Below are 20491 nucleotides of genomic sequence, written 5' to 3'. Positions count from 1 at the left end.
GCAGCAGGGGGTTGGAACTAAATGAACATTGTGGTCCTTTTCAACTCAGGTGATTCTATGGTTCTATGATCCTATGATTGTAGTGGGATGCTGAAGATGAGGAGTGAGGGGTGAGGGTTTCTTGCCTTGCAGGGCATCATTCTTTTGAGATGCTAAGGATGGGGGGTTTGCTGCCAACCCTGCAAGGCACATTCCCAATGGGACACTGAAGATGTGGTGACCCAGCATCCCTTCCAAACAGCCTCTCTGTGCGGTATAGAGGTCGGGTCTGTGGTACAGTGGGTACCACATCCTCTCCTCTGCCCCATCCCACTGCAACGACCCCCGGAGGGGGTAAGGGGGGGGGGTGATGTCCGACCGTGCCGCGGGGCAATCCCTGCGCTCTGCTGCTCCCTGGCGGCTGCGGGCGGCGGGACGGCGATCTCCGGCTGCTGCCCCGTTCCGGGGCGTCTGCATCCCAGCGCTGCCTGAATCCCCGAGCGGTGCATGATGATGCCCACGAATGTGCGCCCTCTCCCCTCGCCGCTGCCCGCCCCCGCCGTGATGCTTCCCCACTCTCCCACGCGTGTCCATCCCTGTGGGTTCCTTTTCCCCCCACCCCGGTGAATCCTATCGCCCCGTGTGGGTGCCTCCACCCTACTGGGTCCTGTCCCCGCGACTGGATGCCTGTCCCCCCCATCCTTTTGCCTCCCCGCGGGTTGTGCTACCGGCTTTGCCCTGCCCCGGGGCTCGCCTCGCCCCGTAGAGCCGCACCGCCTCCTCCTTCTCCTTCTCCTCCTCCTCCTCCTCCTCCTCCACCTGACACCCCCCGGACCGGCCCACCCCTCCTTCCCTCCCTTCGCCCCTCCCGGAGCTCTCTCGACCGAGCGGGGAAAGCGAACAGAGCCACCGAACGCTGCTCAGCCGCTGCCCCAGCGCAGCCCCGGAGCATGCGAGGGCAGCGGGGGGGGCCCGTCCTCGCTGCCCCCCTCGGTGGGACGGCGGCGGGGCCGTCGCGGGGAGGGGGGCACCGCAATCCGGCGTGAAAAGGGCTTGGAAATCCCTCCATCCCGACTCGGGGGAGGCAGACCTTGCCCCAGTTTTTGGGGGTGAGGTGCTGAGCGAGTGGTGGAGGGGGCTGCGAGGATCATGCCGGGGGGGCTGCGCCTCGGCATCGCTTTCTCCTCGCCCTCCATGGAGCCTGGACTTTTTTTACGATGACTTTCCCTGAGCTGAGCAATGGCAGCTTGAGTGGGAACAGGACGGGACAGGGCAGCCAGAGCGGTGCCAACCGATCCTGGGGGCTGCAAGGCGAGGAGTCTCCCGAAGGCAACGGCACCACGCTGACATTCGCCTTGGACGTGCAGGCGGTGGGTGTGGGGGTCTTCTTGGCTATCTTCATCCTCTCTGCCATCGTGGGCAACATCCTCGTCATCCTGTCTGTGGCTTGCAACCGGCACCTGCAGACAGTCACCAACTACTTCATCGTCAACCTGGCCATTGCTGACCTGCTGCTCAGCACCACCGTGCTGCCCTTCTCGGCCACTTTGGAGGTGTTGGGTTTTTGGGTGTTTGGCCGCATCTTCTGCAACATCTGGGCAGCGGTGGACGTGTTGTGCTGCTCCGCCTCCATCATGAGCTTGTGCATCATCTCCGTGGACAGGTATATCGGCGTCAAGTATTCCCTCAAGTATCCCACCATCATGACAGAGAGGAAGGCTGGGGTCATCCTGGTGGTGGTCTGGCTCTCCTCCATGGTCATCTCCATTGGGCCGCTGCTGGGGTGGAAGGAGCCACCGCCGCCAGATGAGAGCATCTGTAGCATCACCGAGGAGCCAGGCTATGCCCTGTTCTCTTCCCTTTTCTCCTTCTACCTGCCCCTCATGGTCATCTTGGTGATGTACTTCAGGATCTACGTGGTGGCCAGGAGGACAACCCGGAGCTTGGAGGCGGGGGTCAAGAAGGAAAGGAATAAATCCATGGAGGTGGTGCTGCGCATCCACTGCCGCAGCGTGCTGGAGGAGCCTCTCTCCAGCACCAGGAGCAAGGGACACAACTTTAGGAGCTCCCTCTCTGTGCGGCTCCTCAAGTTCTCCCGTGAGAAAAAAGCAGCCAAGACTCTTGCCATCGTTGTGGGCGTTTTCATCCTCTGTTGGTTCCCCTTCTTCTTCGTCCTGCCTTTTGGTAAGTGACCCTGTTCCTTGTCCCAGCCAGAACCCTGTGGCCTTACTCCTTGGTATAAACTTTCAGGACACAATTCGTTTGTGGAGATGAGGGAAAGGTGACAGATAGAACAAGAACCCAGCCGTGAATTAATCCAATTAATTAACACTTGTTCAATATTTATTAATCGGAGGCACATAATCCATCAAAATATACAGCAACTGGATAAAATAGCAACAACAAAAAAAATTGGCTTAGTTAATTTATTCTGCATTCAGTACTTTAATTAATGAAGTTCAGGCTGGGGAGGCAGCTCTGTTTCGAACAGGCTGTAATTACAGCACAAGTGTTCCCAACAGCTTTACAGTTCTGCCCCCATTTTCTCTTCACCCCAGTTTTGGGGAGGGCACCTTAACTGCCTCCATGTGCTCAGGGCTTCCACCCCAGCTGGGAACTGCTGGTGATGTTGGAGATGAGGGAAGTTTAACCCCGCATGGGGCATGTTTAGTGGGCATGGTGGGGATGGGTGGATGGTTGGTGATCTCAGAAGTCTTTTCCAACCTTAAGGATTCTATGAATCTCTGTCAGAGGCTGAAACATGAGTCCTGATGACTTCTCAGGAAGCTGAAGTTGTGTTGGGACCTGGAGCAGGTCCAGGTTTTACCTTGAATGGTGTGGTCTTGGGTGGTCTTCCTCCCACGAGAGTCATGCCCTCAGTTCCTGGCTTTGGGTGTTCAGTTGGGTTTGTCTGCCAGGTTGTGCTCTAAAGTTTTGACAAGACCCCTTCCAGCACAAACACCACACCTGGCCCACAAAATGCAGGGAACCCAGAGCTTTTCACCTCATCTCATAGAGCAGCAATCATCAGCTCAAGGGAACAGATTAATCATCTGGAGTGATGTGGCTAAATCAGGGGAGAAAGCAAAAGTGTTAAAAGAACTAACGAATGTACACAATGGGCTTTGCACAGAGCTCAGCAAAGCAGGGAGGTTTGTCACCCACTGTGGGATCTTTGTGTCCACAATCCATCACACTTCTCGTGTCAGAGCAGGGAAGCACTCTCAGCTCTGCTAAGTGATCACCCAGTGTGAGTAGGGATGTTGGTGGTTTAGCTCAGGCTGTGGTAAGCTTCTCTAGCTATGAAAGCCAAAATCTGAGAATACCTGTTTCCCTTTCAATATTGGGGGATTTTTTTAGTGTTTTCCACTGACAAAAATATTTTTTTAAAATCTTATCTGTCCTGCCTTGAAACCCTTGAAGCAGCTCCTGCAGTGATGTAAGTCACAACTGTTGCACTGAAGTAAAAGGAAAATGCTGATTTATGCCAGCTAAAAATCCAGGCTTTATTCCTTAAGTGCCTCCTCTGAACCCGTTTTCTTCCTCCAAGCTTGCAAGTTCTTTATAAACACAGTTTTGATCTCCACTTCCTGCCGTATTATGTGCATAATATAAACACAGCAAAAGTTCATTTATTTTGTGACTACAAAGTATGCTGCCTTTGATTTCACCTCCCTGTCATTAATTGCATTTTCTGATTCAAGTTCAGCTAATCATTCAATGCTATCTAGGAGGAAGACAGAAACTTTTGCAAAGTCCAATCTGTGATTTTACAGCTCAGGAGAAGACATTCAGAGAAATCAGTGAAGTTCACTGCAAATCCATGAATTGAGAAGCTCTTTTTTGGAATGGTTGTAAATGGTTAAGTGGAAAGGCCTTTGTACTTGCTTGCTGGACAAACATGAGAACGTATTTGGAGCCAATTGGAAATGTAATAAATGTATATATTTTTAATGAAAGTGAAACACTGATTGGGAACAAGTAACATTTTCATTTGAAGTTAAACATATTGTTCCAATTTAAGGAAAGGATGAAAAGAAGTTTATTAAAAAATGAGCACTCAGGTGCATTTCAGCATGAGATGCTGCATTAAAATGTAATGAATGTGCTCCCTTTTCTTCTGAAAATGTGAAAACATTTTGACTTTCTTATTCTATTGGTCATGAGTTTGCAAGAAGTAGCCATTGACTGTAGACCAACTGTTGCCTGAATGGGGATAAGTGATGAGTAAAGCCTTCCAGCTCTGCATAGCATGGGCTGAGTAATCAGAACATCTGCAAATGGCTCTGCCAGCAGCATCTGTGTTAGGCTGTGCACGTCTTTGCATCTTTCTGCAGCACAGCTTCCACTTTAATTAAACAAAATGAATATTTATCACATCAGCGCTGAGAAGCTACTACAGATTTTAAGTAATGGGACCCATGTATGCACTGAGTGCTCTCAGTTGTTTCTCCATGCTTGAGTAATCTGCAAACGTGCTTCTTTAAATCAGCTCTCATTTCTAAATACCTCCACAGACTACTTATCAGCTGAGTAATTTAGCTCTTGGGCTTGTGATACATGTCCCCAAGCATAAGATGCCATCTCCAGGAGTTTTAACACAATTACTGGTTTGCAGGGCTAATGAGAGTTTTTAAGCTGCAGGTTGTTCAACAAGAGATGAAATCCTAATTACAAGATAGTCCTAATGGGCAGTGTCTTTTGCTGGGTGTATAGTAGACCTCTACTAACCTGCCTTATCTGGTTATCCCATGTAAAGGTTGTGATTTATGCCAGGATGCCTCTTTGCTTTCCAAAGACCTGGCAAGGGAACATAACTGGAGGCTTCTCAGAGATGCTGGGCAGGTATTAAAGGGTATTCTGTACGATACAGTTGATGTTCCTTTGGTTGTCTCATCAGTACCTCCTCCATCACAGCTGTAGAGACATGATATATAACCTAGTCTAGATATTTTGAAGTTTAATGGAAGCAAAATTCTCACGTGAGGAAAAGCTCAATGCTGTATCAGCTCAACCTTTTATTAGACACAGAAGAATCTACACATCAGCTGTCCCTTTAGAAACACAACGATAGAGAGCTCATTGGCTCTTCTGCTAATGGAAAACCAAGTTTAGGTGCTGAATTAGTCCTTTCAGTAGACATTTATGCAGTAGTTGAAGGAACCAGAATCCTCCGTACAACACCTGTAGATAGTTAGCTCCTGTCTCCAGTGTGATGCAAGAGGAAATAAATAAGAAAATGCTAATACAGCTCTGCTTCCCATCCACTCTTCAGTGTCTAGGGAGCATGAAAAGATCCCAACTGGGACCCTATTTGGGACCATAGGAGATTGAAGGCAAAGCTTTTCTTCATCACCACCCCAGGAGCACGCAGGAGGAATAACCATGCCTTGGGATGAAGTATGTACCTCGGGTGATACCTCCAAAACTCTTGGTTTTTAACAAGGGTAGTCCAGTCTGGGTGGTGGGCTCATATGTTTGTTATTCTTTGGATTAGATTTTGAGGGACGTGGTTAGTGGGCATGGCTGTGATGGGTTGATGTTTGGACTTCATGATGCCAGAGGTCTTTTTGAACCTTAATGATTGCATGAAGTCATTGCAAATGTGAGAAGGGCACAACACCCATAGCTAGTGCCACTCAAGGCCAAAGTTGACAACCTAAGGATCCATTCACCCTGTCTCCCCACAAACAGCATCTTACTCAGACAAGAAATCCCTCAGTACAAGAAAAATCCTTGTCTTACACTTGCCTAGAGAAACAGTATCCTGGCTTTTTTTTCTCTTCATCCTGAAGGCAGCTACATAAACTGGGTTAAGAAAGGTTTTCTTCAAGCCAAAATGAAGTTACTTTTGTAGGTACTATTTTGCAGAGGGCAGAAGATGTCCTTTCACAAAGTATTTTGCACAAGATGGGCTCACAGAGGCATAGCATTGCTCATATTTTGTAAACTAACTTGTAAAATAAATGATGGAGAGGACAGTGTGGGTAGAAGCACATTTCAGATGAGACAGGGTCTCTTCTGGTAGGAGAACCTAATTCTATTCTAGTAGAAGAGCATTTAGCACATTTTTCCTAAGGAAAAGCAGGGCTTGTATCATCACTCTATGCCTATGTGCATGTCAACCTTTTCCCACCCTCTGCTGAAGCCTTTCATCAATCTCAGTTGCATTTAAGAAAGTGCTGAATGTCTCCAACCTATTAAATTCCCACAAGCTTCATTAATGTGGGCAGATAGGCAAATGAGTGGAAACTTAGATACCCTTCCCCACGGAGGGAAGATTGATGGATTGATGGGTGGGTGGTTGGATTTGGTGATCATAGAGAGGTCTTTTCCAACCTTAGTGATTTTTTATTTGATTCTGTGATTGCAGAGTGAATTTTGCTCCTTTTTAGACACTAAAGAATTATTCACTAAAAATGCACATTTCCACAGAAAATCAGACTTCTTTAATTTTGTTGCGCTCAGGAGGACCTGCTCTAAAGTAGAATTTGAGAGAAGGAGGATAAAAGAGAAACCATTCAGATACTTTGATCATAAGGACAATGCCTTATATCTTCTGAAATGTTCTGAGTCATGGTGGAAGTGGCAGAATTGGCATGGAAAAAGAAATGGGCAGCTGCTTTGACCTGGAGAAGGATTTTTGACTGGATAGTGGGATGAACTGGAATCAAAGCATCAAGTAAAACAGAAAGCAGAGCAACAGCAAGGGACTATTCCGTCCGCCAAATGTTCCCCACTGATCCTGAGCCACAGGAACCATAATTCCTTAAAAATGCCAACAAAGATATAAGCCCAGAGGCTCAAAATCTGTTCAGTGCCAGGCTCCAATTTGATTTATCGGACACCACCCAGGCAAAAGAGAAAATTCTTCTCATCTGCTTTCCACCATAGGATTTTTTCCATCAAATGGATTTGTACCACATTAGAATAAATTAGCTAAATCATGGGGGATGGATGGATCTTCCAGCCTATCTACATGTCTCAGGGAAAGATTACTTGGCCCTGAACCATTCCTGACCTTTTTCTTCAATCTATTTTTAAAGCACTGCAGTATGGGCAAATCCATTAATTTCCCAGGAATATTAAGCTGCTGCTTAATCAGTTTTCAAATGTACTTTCTGCAAATTTTCTTTCCTGGTTCAGGGTATCTACAATAACTTCAGAGCTTTGTTGCAGCCTACCAGAATTTCATTTTGTATGGCATGATGTCTAGGATATGCATGGAAGGCAAGGCAGGGGGACACATGGGAGAGTCTGGGTATGTACAGCCCCTGGCTATGAGTGATCCACATTGATTGCATCTACCTGAAGATAATCTAAAACAGGCAGACTGTCTATGTCTGTTGCACTGAGTGACACAGTTCAGTGCTGTGGTGGGGATGGAGTGATGACTGGATTTGATTTTAATGGTCTTTTCCAGCCTTAATGATTCTATGACTCTATGAAATAGCTAGCAAAAAAAGAATGTTTAAAGCCCAAGTGAGTGCATGGATCTCTTTCTACCCACCACTCTATGTAGAAGGTAACAGATGGATGCTTGTAATACAGTTTTTCTGCCTTGTTACAAGAGATGCAGCAATCTGAACCTCAAACCACAACCTAGACACCCAACTTTAAACATATGCTCTTTCCTACTTGGCCAAAGCAGTGTAGTGACTCAATGAAGTGACTGAGAATAGGACCCAGATCTCCCATGGCCTATATATGGGATTACTGTGCTTCCATTCCACCCACTGCTCCACCAAATAAAACTATTTAAAGCCAAATGTCTGTTTTTATCTCTGTGCCTTGACGCATCTGGAGGCAGTTGCTATAATGCATGCACCCCAAACATTGAAAACACTGAAAAATGTGAAGCTACTGTGGTTCAGTGGGCAGAAAGTTATAAATTCACTCAACAGGAATTTTCAAACCAATAGGAAAATATGCAATGTAACATTAAATGCATTTATATTAAGCTGAAAGTTTGAAAGGTTTATTATCCTTACACACACAAAACTTTGTCCAAGATATTATGGGAGGCAGTTTTTAATTCCCCTGATCTATCTGCATTAATTCATATCTGGATAAATATTTACTCACTAATTCTCATGAACTGGTTAATGGGTGTAGCAAAAATAGTTCTTTGTCATGATCATGCAAGGCAGCTGATTAGTCTTCCTGAACCAGCTTGTTTTTAATTGGCTTTGTCACAACAAACAGCATTAACTAGGTCTTAGCAACTGTGTCATGATAGGAGGTTGTGTTGTAAAATGTTCTTACTACCTGCAGGCTTTAATTAGAGGTGCATTCACTTTAATGAATATATACATCAGTTTTGCTCGAGGTTTTTTCAGAAACTGAATGTATTTTCTCTCGGAAAGCAACGCAAATCAATTGTCCAGGATTTTTACCTGATAGGATTCCTGTGCTTTATTCCAGGTAGGGTAGATAGGGTTGATAGTACCTACTAAGATTGTTGGACCCCTCTCAAATAAAGTCCCACTTTCTAGTGTCAAATAATCTTAGGGAAAGTTTTCCATTCCTACTGTAAAGACAGTCCCTGGCTTTGGATGCCAACAGTGCTGTCTTCAGTCCATTCCTCTTCAGTTTTCTACGTAGGCAGTAATGAAGAAGATGTATTTTTAGTCTGCGGTTCATCTCATCCTAATGTTCCTAACTAAACCAGAAACATGAAAACTTTTGACCCCAAAAGCACCAAGGGCTAAATAAAGACATATTTTGGAATTGCACAGTAGGTAGGATGGTAAAACGGTTCTAAGGCAGCTTTGTCTCCTCAAAGATAGATATATATGTTCATAAATATATATGTGTTTGTCACTGAGATAAGTACCTTCATAAATCCATGAGGAAACAAATAATTCTGTCATCAGAGCAGGGCTGAGCAGGGTGATTTATAAAGCATGGAGCCACGTACTTACCAGTGAGGAGACACTGAACAGCTTTGTTGAACTATTACTCAACTAAGCATCCACTTCTCCTTGCAGCTGCCGTGGCAGGGGCACTGCAGATAGAGTAGAGAAGAATTCTGAAATTAAAATTAAACTCTTTAAATGCAAGAAATTGAAGTTTTGTAAATGTGCTTCCACTTTGACTTTGTCTATCTTTTGAGTCTTCAGCTTTGCAAGTCCACTGCTTTTCATTTTGAAGTTTTATTACATAAATTGTAGTACAAATTGTTTGGAAATCAGTCTACACTTAGCATAGGTGAGTTAAATGAGACAGTTTTTATCACAGGAATTAATTGTGAAGCAAGGAACATAAGAATCTAATAAAATATTTGAGAAAATATATCTTTACAGCAGTGGAAGACCAGAACTGGTAGTTGCAAAGGCTGCAGTCCACATGTATCCAGCCCATGAGTGTTATGCTTTTTTTTTTTACCCTCTTTTTATTATGTTTTAGTAAAAAATAGCTTTTAAAAGAAGTTTTGTTATTTATACGCATTAACTATATTTTGTATGTATCCCAAAGACATTTCCTCTTCACTCAAAGCAGCCCAGGCAAACCAAAAGTTTGGACACCCATCTGGTGTGGTCTGTGCACTGTATTTTCATCACTTGTCTTTCCATGTGCACTAATGGGATTCCTACAAGCATCTTTCATGTTTTTAAGATAAACCCACAAATCCAAGCAATGCTGATGAGGACAGATGTTGTCTGAAAAAGCAAGGTTTATAACCTTTGTGTTCATAAACTTATGGCCATGAGGTCGGGGACAGCCATTCCCTTGTCGCTGTGGTGGAGCCCTTCATTCACAGTAGCTCATTTCTTCACACGGGATTTGAGATTTGAATCTAGGAAATGGAGATGGAGAAGTGGAAGGTGGTGAGGAGATGAGATGGAAGAGCAGTAGGCATGGGATGCAGTGAGACCAGCGAGGTGCAGGGATGCTCAAACTGGGAGCACTTCTTGTCTCCATCAGCCCTGAGATCGTAGGATTTCAATGTAACACAAAACCAGAGGGCTTGCTGAGCCCCAAAACAGAGCTGTCTCCTTTCTCTCCCAGTGCTCAAACCCCACAGGAGTGTTTCCAAGTGCCAAATGTCATTTATGGACTTGTTTTTGTTTACGCACCTGCTATTACTTTGGTTCTGGTTGGGAGGGTTTGGGGATTTGCAAGTGAGTGAATTCATGCGGAATTGCTTCAGAATTAAAGTTCAGCAGCTGGATGCTTCCATGGGAGAAATACTTTCTCATTTGGCAGTTAATCATCATCGGTATTCGCTGTAAATATTTCCTTTGAAGTGCCATTAGGGACAGTGAGTGATGAGCACTTCCTTCTTTGCCTTTGCAAGCTCTTTCTATCTGGAGAGTTCTGAACCCTTCACACCTGGAACTGAACACACAGCCCCAAACATCCTCTTTTCTCCCACTTCCTAAAGAGCATCTTGTAGCCACAGCAGTGCAAAAATGATGTGGTGGGTATTCACTGGTGGCATTGACCATCTGCACTCCAGGCTGGTGAGGAAATCTGACAGAGGTAAAATTCACACCCTCCCACACAATGTAAACTGAGGACAAACTTGTCCCAGTGGTGACAGCTCTACAGTTCAAAGGACCACATAGGAACAAGGAGAACATGCACAGGTGGCCTTAGGAGGGAAGGAGACAACACAGTTCATCATCATTTGGTGCTAGAGATACTGAAGCACTGCTAACAGACATACTACAGTCATTTGGTAGCTCTCCAGCATTGCTGACACACCAGTCAGCCACTTCTGCCTGTCCTACTTTCTCTGTTATAACTCTGCATAAAAATCATCATGCTGAAACAGAAGACCGTACTTCTCCTTGCACCATAATTTATGGGCATGATTAGCCCAAGGATGGATTTACTGGAGTGGCTGGAACAGGATATGGCTGTTTAGCTGCTCCTAATGAATAGCCTTTCTCTAAGAGTTCTCCTTAGCTGTTGCATTTGGAGCAGAGCCAGAGAACCACCAGGTCTGGTGGCAGAGACTCAACTGTCAGCTCACTAAAGAGAGGGCATTTCCTCCACCCGGGAAGTTTCCAACCCGAAGCAATTCACAACTCTGTCATTAAAGCCTCTGAGATGCAAATTTTAGTTTTCCCCACGTCCAGTAGCTAGGAAAAAATAAATAAATAAATAAAAATTGCAAGGGATCTCTGCAGTGAGAAATCCATGCCCTGGATAAGCCCAAGCTGTGTGTCCATTTGTTCACAGTGGGTTCATTTACGACTGTCAGTGAAAGAGGATCAGCAGGAGAGAACAAGGACTGGGCTTTGCCCTGTCAGGCCATCCAAAACAAACCTGCCTTAAAAGGCTTCTCAAGCCATGTGGGCAGGAGCAGCTTGGTGTATCTGGGTTCAGAGCCTGCAGTCAGAGCTGCCCCTCTTCTGCTCAGCAGTTTGTATTCATTATAGTTAATAGGGTTTGTGTTTTTCTCTATGAGATAAAGGGTAGAGTAGATCACATCGTTGTCCTGTGTGCATCCAGGAGTTGGATTTGATGATTTTTGTAGGTGCTTTTCAACTTGGGGTATTCTGTGATTCCAGATTCTATGATCTTCTGGATTAAAGAGGTCCAAAAAATATTCTGGCTGCAATTCCTTGCAAAACTGTAGCAACATAGGGTCTCAAGAGCTGAGAAGGCACTGACAAAGAGACGTGGCAAATCCTCCAAATGACATCCATAATGGGGAAAAAAATATGTGAGGAGGCTCTGCAGGAGTTCTCCCATGTAAGGATTGATTATGCAAAGACTGCTTGAGCCACGGGCAGCCCCTGCTATGAAAGAAGGCAGCTCCAGCCTTTGATAGGGATGCTGCCCTGAAATTGATTCCAACGTGGATTCTACAAACTTTATGAAATCATTTATATGGAGGAAAGCTCGTGGAGAAATTTTAGAAGGAAATTAAAGTCTGAAGGAAAAAAAAGAAAAAAAAAAAAGAAAAGGATGATAAAGCAGCATAGAAGCAGTGAGGTGCAGGACATTTTCACAATATGGACTTTTCCCATGGCAGTGAACCAAGAGGGGCAACTCAAGAGCAGTGTGAACACGACAGGGATGGGCACTTTCCATGCAGCAGAAAGATCATCCATAGTCACGGCACGGCCATCCCTCTGTGCTAGGATGGGCCAAGGTTAGGGAACCTGAAGTCCAGGGTCTCAGAACCAGTTTCAAGCCCCTTAGTTAACTGGTAGAGCTATCAGTGGTGCTTTTTTTTTGCTCCCTCTGAGGTGGAGGATCTGATGTGCATTCCTATCCATAATTTCAGACATGCAATTTGGGAGGGCGTGGGTCACACAGACATGACACAAGACAAGGATGGAAACACCATCAGCTGTTCACCAACCTCTTTTAAATGCAGACAGAGAATGGCCTGGATTCAGAAAGGGTGCCAGCTCTTGAACCTCTGCCATTAAAGCCTATTTATCCAGGAGACACTTGTCAAACAGCACCAGAAATGTTTTATAGCCATGGGCTATTTCTGTTCCCAGAATGCTTTCTACAGGAATTATCAGGAAAGCTGTGAGGATGTGTTATGAAGGCAAGCAGGCAGTCTGCCATGTGCCCGTCTGCCTCCCTCCATATTGCAGGGAGGGACTTGGAGAATCAAAACTGAGCTCCTGCACATCACAAAACTCTCACAGTGTAGTTCTCACAAAGAGCTGAGCATGCATAGGCATGAAGGCTGGATCAACACAGGAAAACTGTTATTTTGGCAGCATTCAGACAAAGAGGCAGAAAATAGCTGTGCAGATGTTGGTAGATAGCTTTGGCTATCCTAGAAAGGAAATCAGGAGGAAAGAGCCCTATTCACCTTGCATCTGATCATTTCCCAGCCTACCCCGCTCTTTCCCTGAGTCTCCTTCCCTGAATACCTGCTTACCGCTGCTTCTGCTCTCATCTATTTGATAATCAAGGCATGTAATTATTGCTAGTTTGCTAGTTTTCAGAGGTATGTGGGACCAGACTCACAGGTGAAGACTTCTCCATATAGTTGTCTAGGGGTGGGTGGCTGCATGTGGTCTGAATGTCTCATCGCAGCGGGCAGATTGGAACTATATGATCTTTGAGGTCTCTTCCAACCCAAGCCACTTTATGATTCTGTGATTCTATGATCTCCCATTATTGTCCATGGGAGTCTAGAGAGAAAGAGTGCTAACCAGATGCGGAGTGCAATTTTGTTCCTTAAGATGGATGTCCAATGTTGTCCAAGATGGTAGATGAGGCAAATATACAGAGAAGTTGGGTGAAAGACAAGATTTAAAAAAAGCCCTACTAATTCTGAAGCTTACAAGAACAAAAACAAATGGGTCACTGCTGCTTTCCTCTAAGATGGTGTAGCCATGAAGAGTAAAGTTGCCTTCCTTTGCATTGCTGTCAAGCACTAAATTCCACACCTAATGCCTCGGTGCTGAAAAGTAGAAAAATGTATACAAGTATTTGAAAGAAGGGCTGAGACAGGGAGAAGAGCATCCAAGTTATGTTGTGAGTGTGATCTGTCTGTTTCTCCTACAGGCTCCATCACTTGTGCATCAGTCTGGGCAAGTAGGACCCAGCTGGCCAACTAAGATGGGGAATGTGGAGACACTTGTCAGTGGTGGGATTAGTTTCTCCATTGAGGAGGTATGCTCATAGTAAGGCTGTGTTATTCTCCATTGAAGAGGTATGCTCATAGTAAGGCTGTGTCATTCTCTAATGTGCACAAAGCTTGTCCCATCCCAGCTTTTAGTCTTTGCCTACTTTTTTGTACTGAGACATGAGAACCAGCTCACAAAACAGCACTCGGGATGTGCAGGCTCCCCCTGGGTTTCATTAGCATCCCTTGATGGCCCCAGCAGGCAGCGTGGCCACTGCTTTCCTACAGGATGGATCCCCCTAAAGGTCAGGGGAACTGGAACGTGGGCGTTTCATTTTCCTGCTACAATGTCAGAGCAAGGGAAAGCATTTGCACTGAAAACAGAACTTTCCCTGTATCTGAGGCTCTTTAAGTTAAAGGAAGTGAGAGTAGTGAGCTGAGTGGAGATTGTTTATATTGAGTGTGACCTTCAGCATGTCTCGATTTATTCCACACATCCAGCTGGAAAAAGTCTGTTCCTTCACTCTCTGCACTTCTGCTGCATACCCATCAGCATACACATAAAGAAACCACAGGTGATTAAATTAGCAGCCTAATGGACAGAACAAAAATCTTTTGCTCCTAAAAGAGACATTTACCACCCCAAGCAGAACGGGCTGACTCACAGCAGAATTCAGACATGTCTTTGAAGGACATGTAGTCAGATTAGGTCTACAATCCCACCAAGTGCATTGGCGGTTCCTTGGGTACCTTCTTCCTTTGTAGTTTATCATCCTTTCACTTCTTCTCCTCCTGTCCATACCCTGTTCTGGTGTCCACAGACTGCAGGTAGCTGTTTCCATCTTGAGAAAAGAGTGATTGCTCCTGCAGATCGCTGTATTGCACAATCCCATTCAAAATCAAATATGGAACTTCATGTGTGCCCCAGTCCATAGCCTTTGTTACCAATGCTTTGGGGACACCATTCCGGATCTTACAGCTCCTAAGTGCAAGAAAATTTACAGTTTTCACAGGAATATATACATGCCTCTTTTGTAATCATTTAGATTATTTCCACCATGTCACCTTTTCCTTAAGTGGTTCTGTTCTCTCTTTGGATTTCACCCTTCAGGCAGATAGAGGGTCAGATGCCTTCTTCCCTTACAGCCTCTGTTTCGCTGTATTGAACAAGCCAAAACTCATCTCTTTTAATAGGCTTCCTTTTTCTTTTATCACTCATATTCTTATACTGGTCCAATTGGATTTCCTGTTCTTTAGAAGATCACAGGTGATCTGGATGCATTAGGAGACCAACTCTGCGCTCATGATCAGCTCCACATTCAGTCCTTTGAAAGAGCGTAGGTCAAAGGTGTTTCTGGGCAAGCAGTGCTTTGTGGTAATATAGCAATGACATTTGGTTTCAAACTAAGAGGGGGGATTTAGGATGGACATAAAGAATAAGTTCTTTACAGTAAGGGTGGTGAGGCATTGGAGCAGGTTACCCAGAGAGATGGATGACCCATCCCTGAAGACACTCAGGCTCAGGCTGGATGGGTCTCTGAGAGCCTGATGGAGTTGTAGGTGTCCCTGTTTATTGCAGAGAGTTGGACCAGATGGCCTTTAAATGTCCCTTCTAACTCAAACCATTCTATGATTCTGTGAGATCACGCCTCCCACCTGGAGGAGAGATGCAGAAGACAACAACCTTCAGTCTATTGGTGGCTATCCTCTGCAAATGCCACCATGCAGTCATGGTGATCTTTTAAGTCAACACTGAGATTTAATCATGGCACAGAGATCTCTAAGGAAGCGTGCCTGAACAAACAAATAGATGTCACCTTCTGCCTCCAAGTGCGTGCTCAGGGTTGTACCAGATGGTTCATTTCATGAGCTGATCCTGTTCGCTGCCATTTCATTTCATAAGGGGATCTCCAAAGGACTCACTTGCCAAAATCATCTGAAAATAGCTCCCCGGACCACTGCTGGAGGCACACCTCAAAGCTGTGAGACATTTTCAGGCAGCGCTGAGATGTGGATTAAGAATGCTGCTTCACTGTCAGATGTGAGTCATTGTGGTCACCATAGTGACCAGGTCAAACACCTCAGAAAAATGGTCTGGGAGTCAATTTTTCTTTCCCCATATCCACTCCTTGTCACTTCCAGCCCAGAAGTGATCAATGCTTTGAGGATGCAGCAGCTTGCCAGGCTTCAAGGGGGTTTCACAGAGCCATTGAGTGATTAAGTTTGGGAAACACCACTAAGAACGTCAAATCCAACCGTCAACACATCACCACCATTGCCCACTAACCTGTGACCTGTGTCCCCCAATGTGGCATCTACGTTTTTCCTGAAAGGACAGTGACTCTACCATCTCTTTGGGCAATCCATTCCAGTTATTTTGTTCCAAACCATTTGCATTTGAGCTGCGGCAGTCCAGGAGAAATCTCTTCTAAAGAGACAGAAAAATTGAATCAGCCAAACACAGTATCAGGACCTGATTTCTCTCCTTTTTTTCCCATCAAATACTCCATCAGTAAAGTTTCAAAGTAGTCTGGCTCTGGGAGCTGGTCTGGGCCATACTAAAGCTAACTCTGCAATACTGGTGCTCATGTACTTTCAGCAGCACACGGAACCCAATCAAAAGGGACAGCCTTTGCTCCAGTCAGAAAAGGAAGCAAAGAATCTCAGGATCAGAAGTCCTCCTCAGATTTAGGAACCTCTTGCTACCCCTGTTAATTCTGTATTTATACCTGGTGTGCCATCCTCTCATTTCTACGTTCCTCCAATAGTGCTGTTTCCATCCAACTTTGAACGACTCCTTTGTCTGACTGATGTTGGGTGGCCACTCGGGAAAGTTTTCCTTTGATTTCATTCTCTCCTTGGTTGTCTTAATTTTTTGTTGTTCGCTCTCATTCCCTACATGAAAAAGAAATACTTTTGCAGGTTTGGATAGGTAAACTGGAGTTTGAGTCCTGCAGACTTGGGCAGAGAACACCAAGGTTGACACCAGAGCTAAGCAGTAGCATCGCCTCCATCACCCCAGGTACTGGTAAGGAGCAAAAAGCATCCCACCAGGAAGATGTTTACATTAAATTTGGGAATGCTTGCAAAACCACACAGAACAGCCTACAAATGAGAAGCAAACTGAGCTGTTTGTTGCTATTAACAAAGAAAACAGACAAACAAACAAAATAGCGAATGCAAGAATGTGATCATTTGGGAACATTTCATTTGTTATTCCTACTAACAAAAGCCTATTTTGCTGCTGCAGCATCCCTGAGCATCCAAGAGCTGGAACTTCCATAGCCAAATGGTAGCGTCTCACTCCAGAGACTTTATTGCCTTGATTTTGAGAGCTTAACTGTGCGAATGTTCACCATTAGGACATCACAACTGACCCACAGCAGATGCACAGAAGAGTGCCACATACACACACACAAAAGTGCTTGTTTTCAGCAAAAAGTTTGATAATGATGCGACTAAATTACCCAAGGGAGATCCTGAAGGTTGGTAATGCAGGTTCGGGGATCCAGTGAAAGAAGATAGGAAGATCACCAAAAGAAAATTAAACTCTGTATTTCAAATTGGCCCACAGTGTTGCATTTCATTTGTTGTTCTGATTAGGCTTGATTTTGTTTCTAAAAACAAATATAAATTCCAATACAACATGCTTTGGCATTCCTGTCCCTGGACCTCAGAAGAAAAGTTTTGTTTAGGAATGTTTCAGGAATGAAACTCTGTGTTTGACATTAAAAATTATTTCTATCTCAACTGCTCCGGCCAATACATTTTACGAGTATGCTCTACATGAATATTTGCATTTGTCTCCCCTAATCTGCATGCTTCTCAATGAATGAAATAGCCAACCCATACATTTTTTCCCCTGCTCTCATCAGATGTATTTTTTTTTTTCTGGCAGGCTGCATGAGAGTTGTGTCAGGAGAGATACCGTGGTACTGCTTGGAAAGCACTTGGGAATCTCTCTGTGTAAAGGGATTAAGACTGTTGGAGAATGAAGTAGATGTGTGGCATTGCTATGAACATCCATGACATTTCCTAATCATGCCCCATTTTCAGTTTCGCTCTGGAGAACAAGTGGCAGGCTGAAATGCACCTTTGTTGATTTGTATATTTCAGAATTACTTTAAGTGGTCTCTTTCAAAGGACTCTTAATGGCAGAGAGTGAGAAAGGATGTCCATAAAAGAATAATCACCCTTGAGCTCTCCCACATCTCAGGCAGGAGGGGTCAGTCTGACATTCTTGGCTTGCAAGTTGAACATGCCCTTGGCTGCAGAAGCAGCATTAGGGGCCAAAGAAAGCAGAATTCTCCGAGCTCTGTGACAGGGACAGCTTGGTATGGTGCTGTCTTGGCTGTAGGGAATTGTGAGCACATCATCTTCAGAATGGATACTCTGGGGAGAGCAGGGGGAGAAGTGGGACCAGACCACTGTGGAATGTGCCACAGGCAAGCTACAGGGGGGAAGCAGTTGTTTCCCATTGAGAAATAGCTGAAGACCCCAATGGAGGAATAGTTCAGGGCTCTGCAGGAAAAAGCATGTCCCCTTCCGTGGCTTGGGACCTTGCCCAGTGACACACCACAAGAAACTTGTTCAGACCTCAAGTTCCATCTACAAAGCACTCTATGTATAGAAATGACCTAGTTCCACTGCTGCCGTGGACAGAAAAACTTAAGGAGGGCTGGAGGTACACTCAAAAGAAATCCCACACAAACAGGGAGCAGATTGTCAGCCTCCAGACTCATCTGTCCTCACTTGCACCATGACCTGGTTGTTGGTGAATGGCACCGAGTCATGTTCAGCCATGTAGTCAAACTCTGTGTCATCTAAAAGTCTTTCTCTGAGGCTCTGAATTTCATGGCACCCTCGCACCTCCTAATGTAGGCCACATCTGGGACATCTCTGCCATGAGAGATGAGGAACAAGGGCAGGTTCTTGATCCGGAGGTCCTCAATCCCCTCTGGGAGCCCTGACTTGATCTGCAGAGTCCATCCACAGATTGCACCATTTCCTCACTCTGAGTGAGCATCCAGGGATTTCTCTGTGCCAAGGCATCAAAGAGAATTGATGACCAGCTAATTGATGCCAGGCCTCCTTGTTCCTCAGGGAGGTCTCTGAGGGAGTCAAGCCAGGAGAGGTCAAAAGGAATGGACAGAAGACAGAGATGGTATGGATGTACCAGGCAGTGAGGGGGGCAGAGAGCACCTTTACCCTGGGAGAGAAATATCCCAGTTGGTCCAATGGTCATCCCCTCCTTTGAGGATGAATTCTGTACTGATTTGTCACCTGGCGCCCAAGGGAATATCTCAGGTCAGCCAAGTTCTTCCTCTTCTGGTTCAAATAGCCCAAAGCGAGGGCCAGAGAGAATGACCCCCCATGACCAAGAGTTCTCTGAAGAATGTGGCTTAGAGGGAAGTCATAGTCCCTTCCCCATCCCCTCTACAGGGTCACTGTAGGATGTTCTGCAATTCAGCAGCATTGGTGCTTTAATTTTTCAGGGAAGCAGAAGCTACCTTAATAGAAGGCTCAGGATAGGAATCAAGCCCTGAGATAATCTGAAAAATGATGTCTATTTATTAAGGCATGTTCTGATCTTCTCCAACTACTGGAAGGACTCTTTTCAAACGAAAAGCAAAATTACCTTGGCAAAAGTATTTTGCCCTCCCTTCTCATCAGCAATCAAAAAAGAGTCCTTAGTTTGCTATTACTTACATCATTTCTCTTCTCCCAGATCAACAGCTTAATTCTTTGTCCAGCCCAGCATGGCTGGGGGTGGAAGTACTGCCTTTTACAGCAGTCAGAGCTGCAGGGCTCAGAGGTCTGATGACATCCATGCTGCTGCAAAGAACAAGCACGTTGGGCAGACCTGTATGTATTTCCATTTGCTAAATTGAAAATGGCTATTCTGGGTACAAAATTGGCAGCTTAACTGTCTGCGGGTGATTGATTGGCATCTTTTTGTATTATATTACTATGTATGGTACATAAGTGAGGAAAGAGGAGTTAGGAAAAAGAAAAGAAAACCAGTAGGCAGAAGTTAAAACTGGAGAAAAGATACACTTGTGCAACCTCTACACTCCTCCTTCCTTTATGCAGCCATGGCAGAAGTCTGCACTCTCCAATGCCAATACAGAGTCAGCAGCATAAGCAAACCATTCCTCTTTGACTTTCTCATAATATTTGGGGTGTGGATTCAGCCTCCAGCACACTTGTGAAGCACATATCATTCTCCTGTGTGCAATGGTCTGAATTGTAGAAGATTAGAATCATAGAATCAGTCATAAAATGGCCTGGGTTAGAAAGGACCATACAGACCATCCAGTTGCAATTCATATTCTGTAGACAGGGTTGCCCCCCACCAGGTCAGTTTGCCCAACTCCCCATCCAGCCTGGCCTTGAACACCTCCAAGGATGGGACATCCACAGCTTCTCTTCCTCATCATTCTCTGAGTAGAGAATTTCTTATTAAGATCCAATCTAAATTTCCCTTCTTCTAGCTTAAAGCCATTCCCCCTTTTCCTTTCATTACCAGACCATGTAAAAAGTCAATCCCCCTCCTGCTCATAAGCTCCCTTCAGGAGAAGCATTTAAGCAGATACAGAACACAGGAGATTCCCAAGTAGTGCATTTCTAGCCAACAAAGGAGGCAACAAAGGAGGATTTCATTTGGAAATGCCAGTTGGAAAACCAAGTGGAAATGTTCCAGGTTTAACAACCTCTACTTCAATTGCTACTCATAGCTCCAGGGCAGTGCTTTCATGCCAGTTTCCCATGGCTTTCTTACCATGCAACCAGCAGGCTGAAAATCTTGGCAGTTCTGTGCTAACCCGGTGAACGCTCCTGGATTCAAAACAAGTAACCTGGAAGCCTTGAGTACACTGGCTCCAGAAGGGGCTTTCTAGAGCTTTGAGTTTTCCTGGTACAATCGTGTTAATATTGGAGATTTTAGGGCACTCTAGATTG

General features: G+C 45.1%; 1 protein-coding gene across 3 annotated transcripts in view; it reads left to right on the top strand.

Annotated features, from left to right (window-relative positions):
* The first annotated feature begins 796 nt into the window (after positions 1–796).
* Positions 797–20491, top strand: part of ADRA1D (adrenoceptor alpha 1D) — a 40011-nt gene continuing 20316 nt past the window's right edge. For 2 of the 3 annotated variants that reach the window (XR_008206622.1, XM_052682471.1), the window contains exon 1: positions 804–2163. Coding sequence is in view for 2 of the 3 variants with exons in the window: in XM_052682471.1 (XP_052538431.1) it covers positions 1197–2163 (967 nt within the window). In the remaining variant the exon portion in view is untranslated. Of the gene's footprint in view, positions 2164–20491 lie in introns of all 3 variants that reach the window. The other variant, XM_052682472.1, reaches the window with a different exon arrangement.

Source organism: Tympanuchus pallidicinctus, unplaced genomic scaffold, assembly GCF_026119805.1.
Source record: "Tympanuchus pallidicinctus isolate F22 unplaced genomic scaffold, pur_lepc_1.0 scaffold2, whole genome shotgun sequence".
NCBI classification, from domain to species: domain Eukaryota; kingdom Metazoa; phylum Chordata; class Aves; order Galliformes; family Phasianidae; genus Tympanuchus; species Tympanuchus pallidicinctus.
This window is presented reverse-complemented; position numbering and strand designations above follow the sequence as displayed.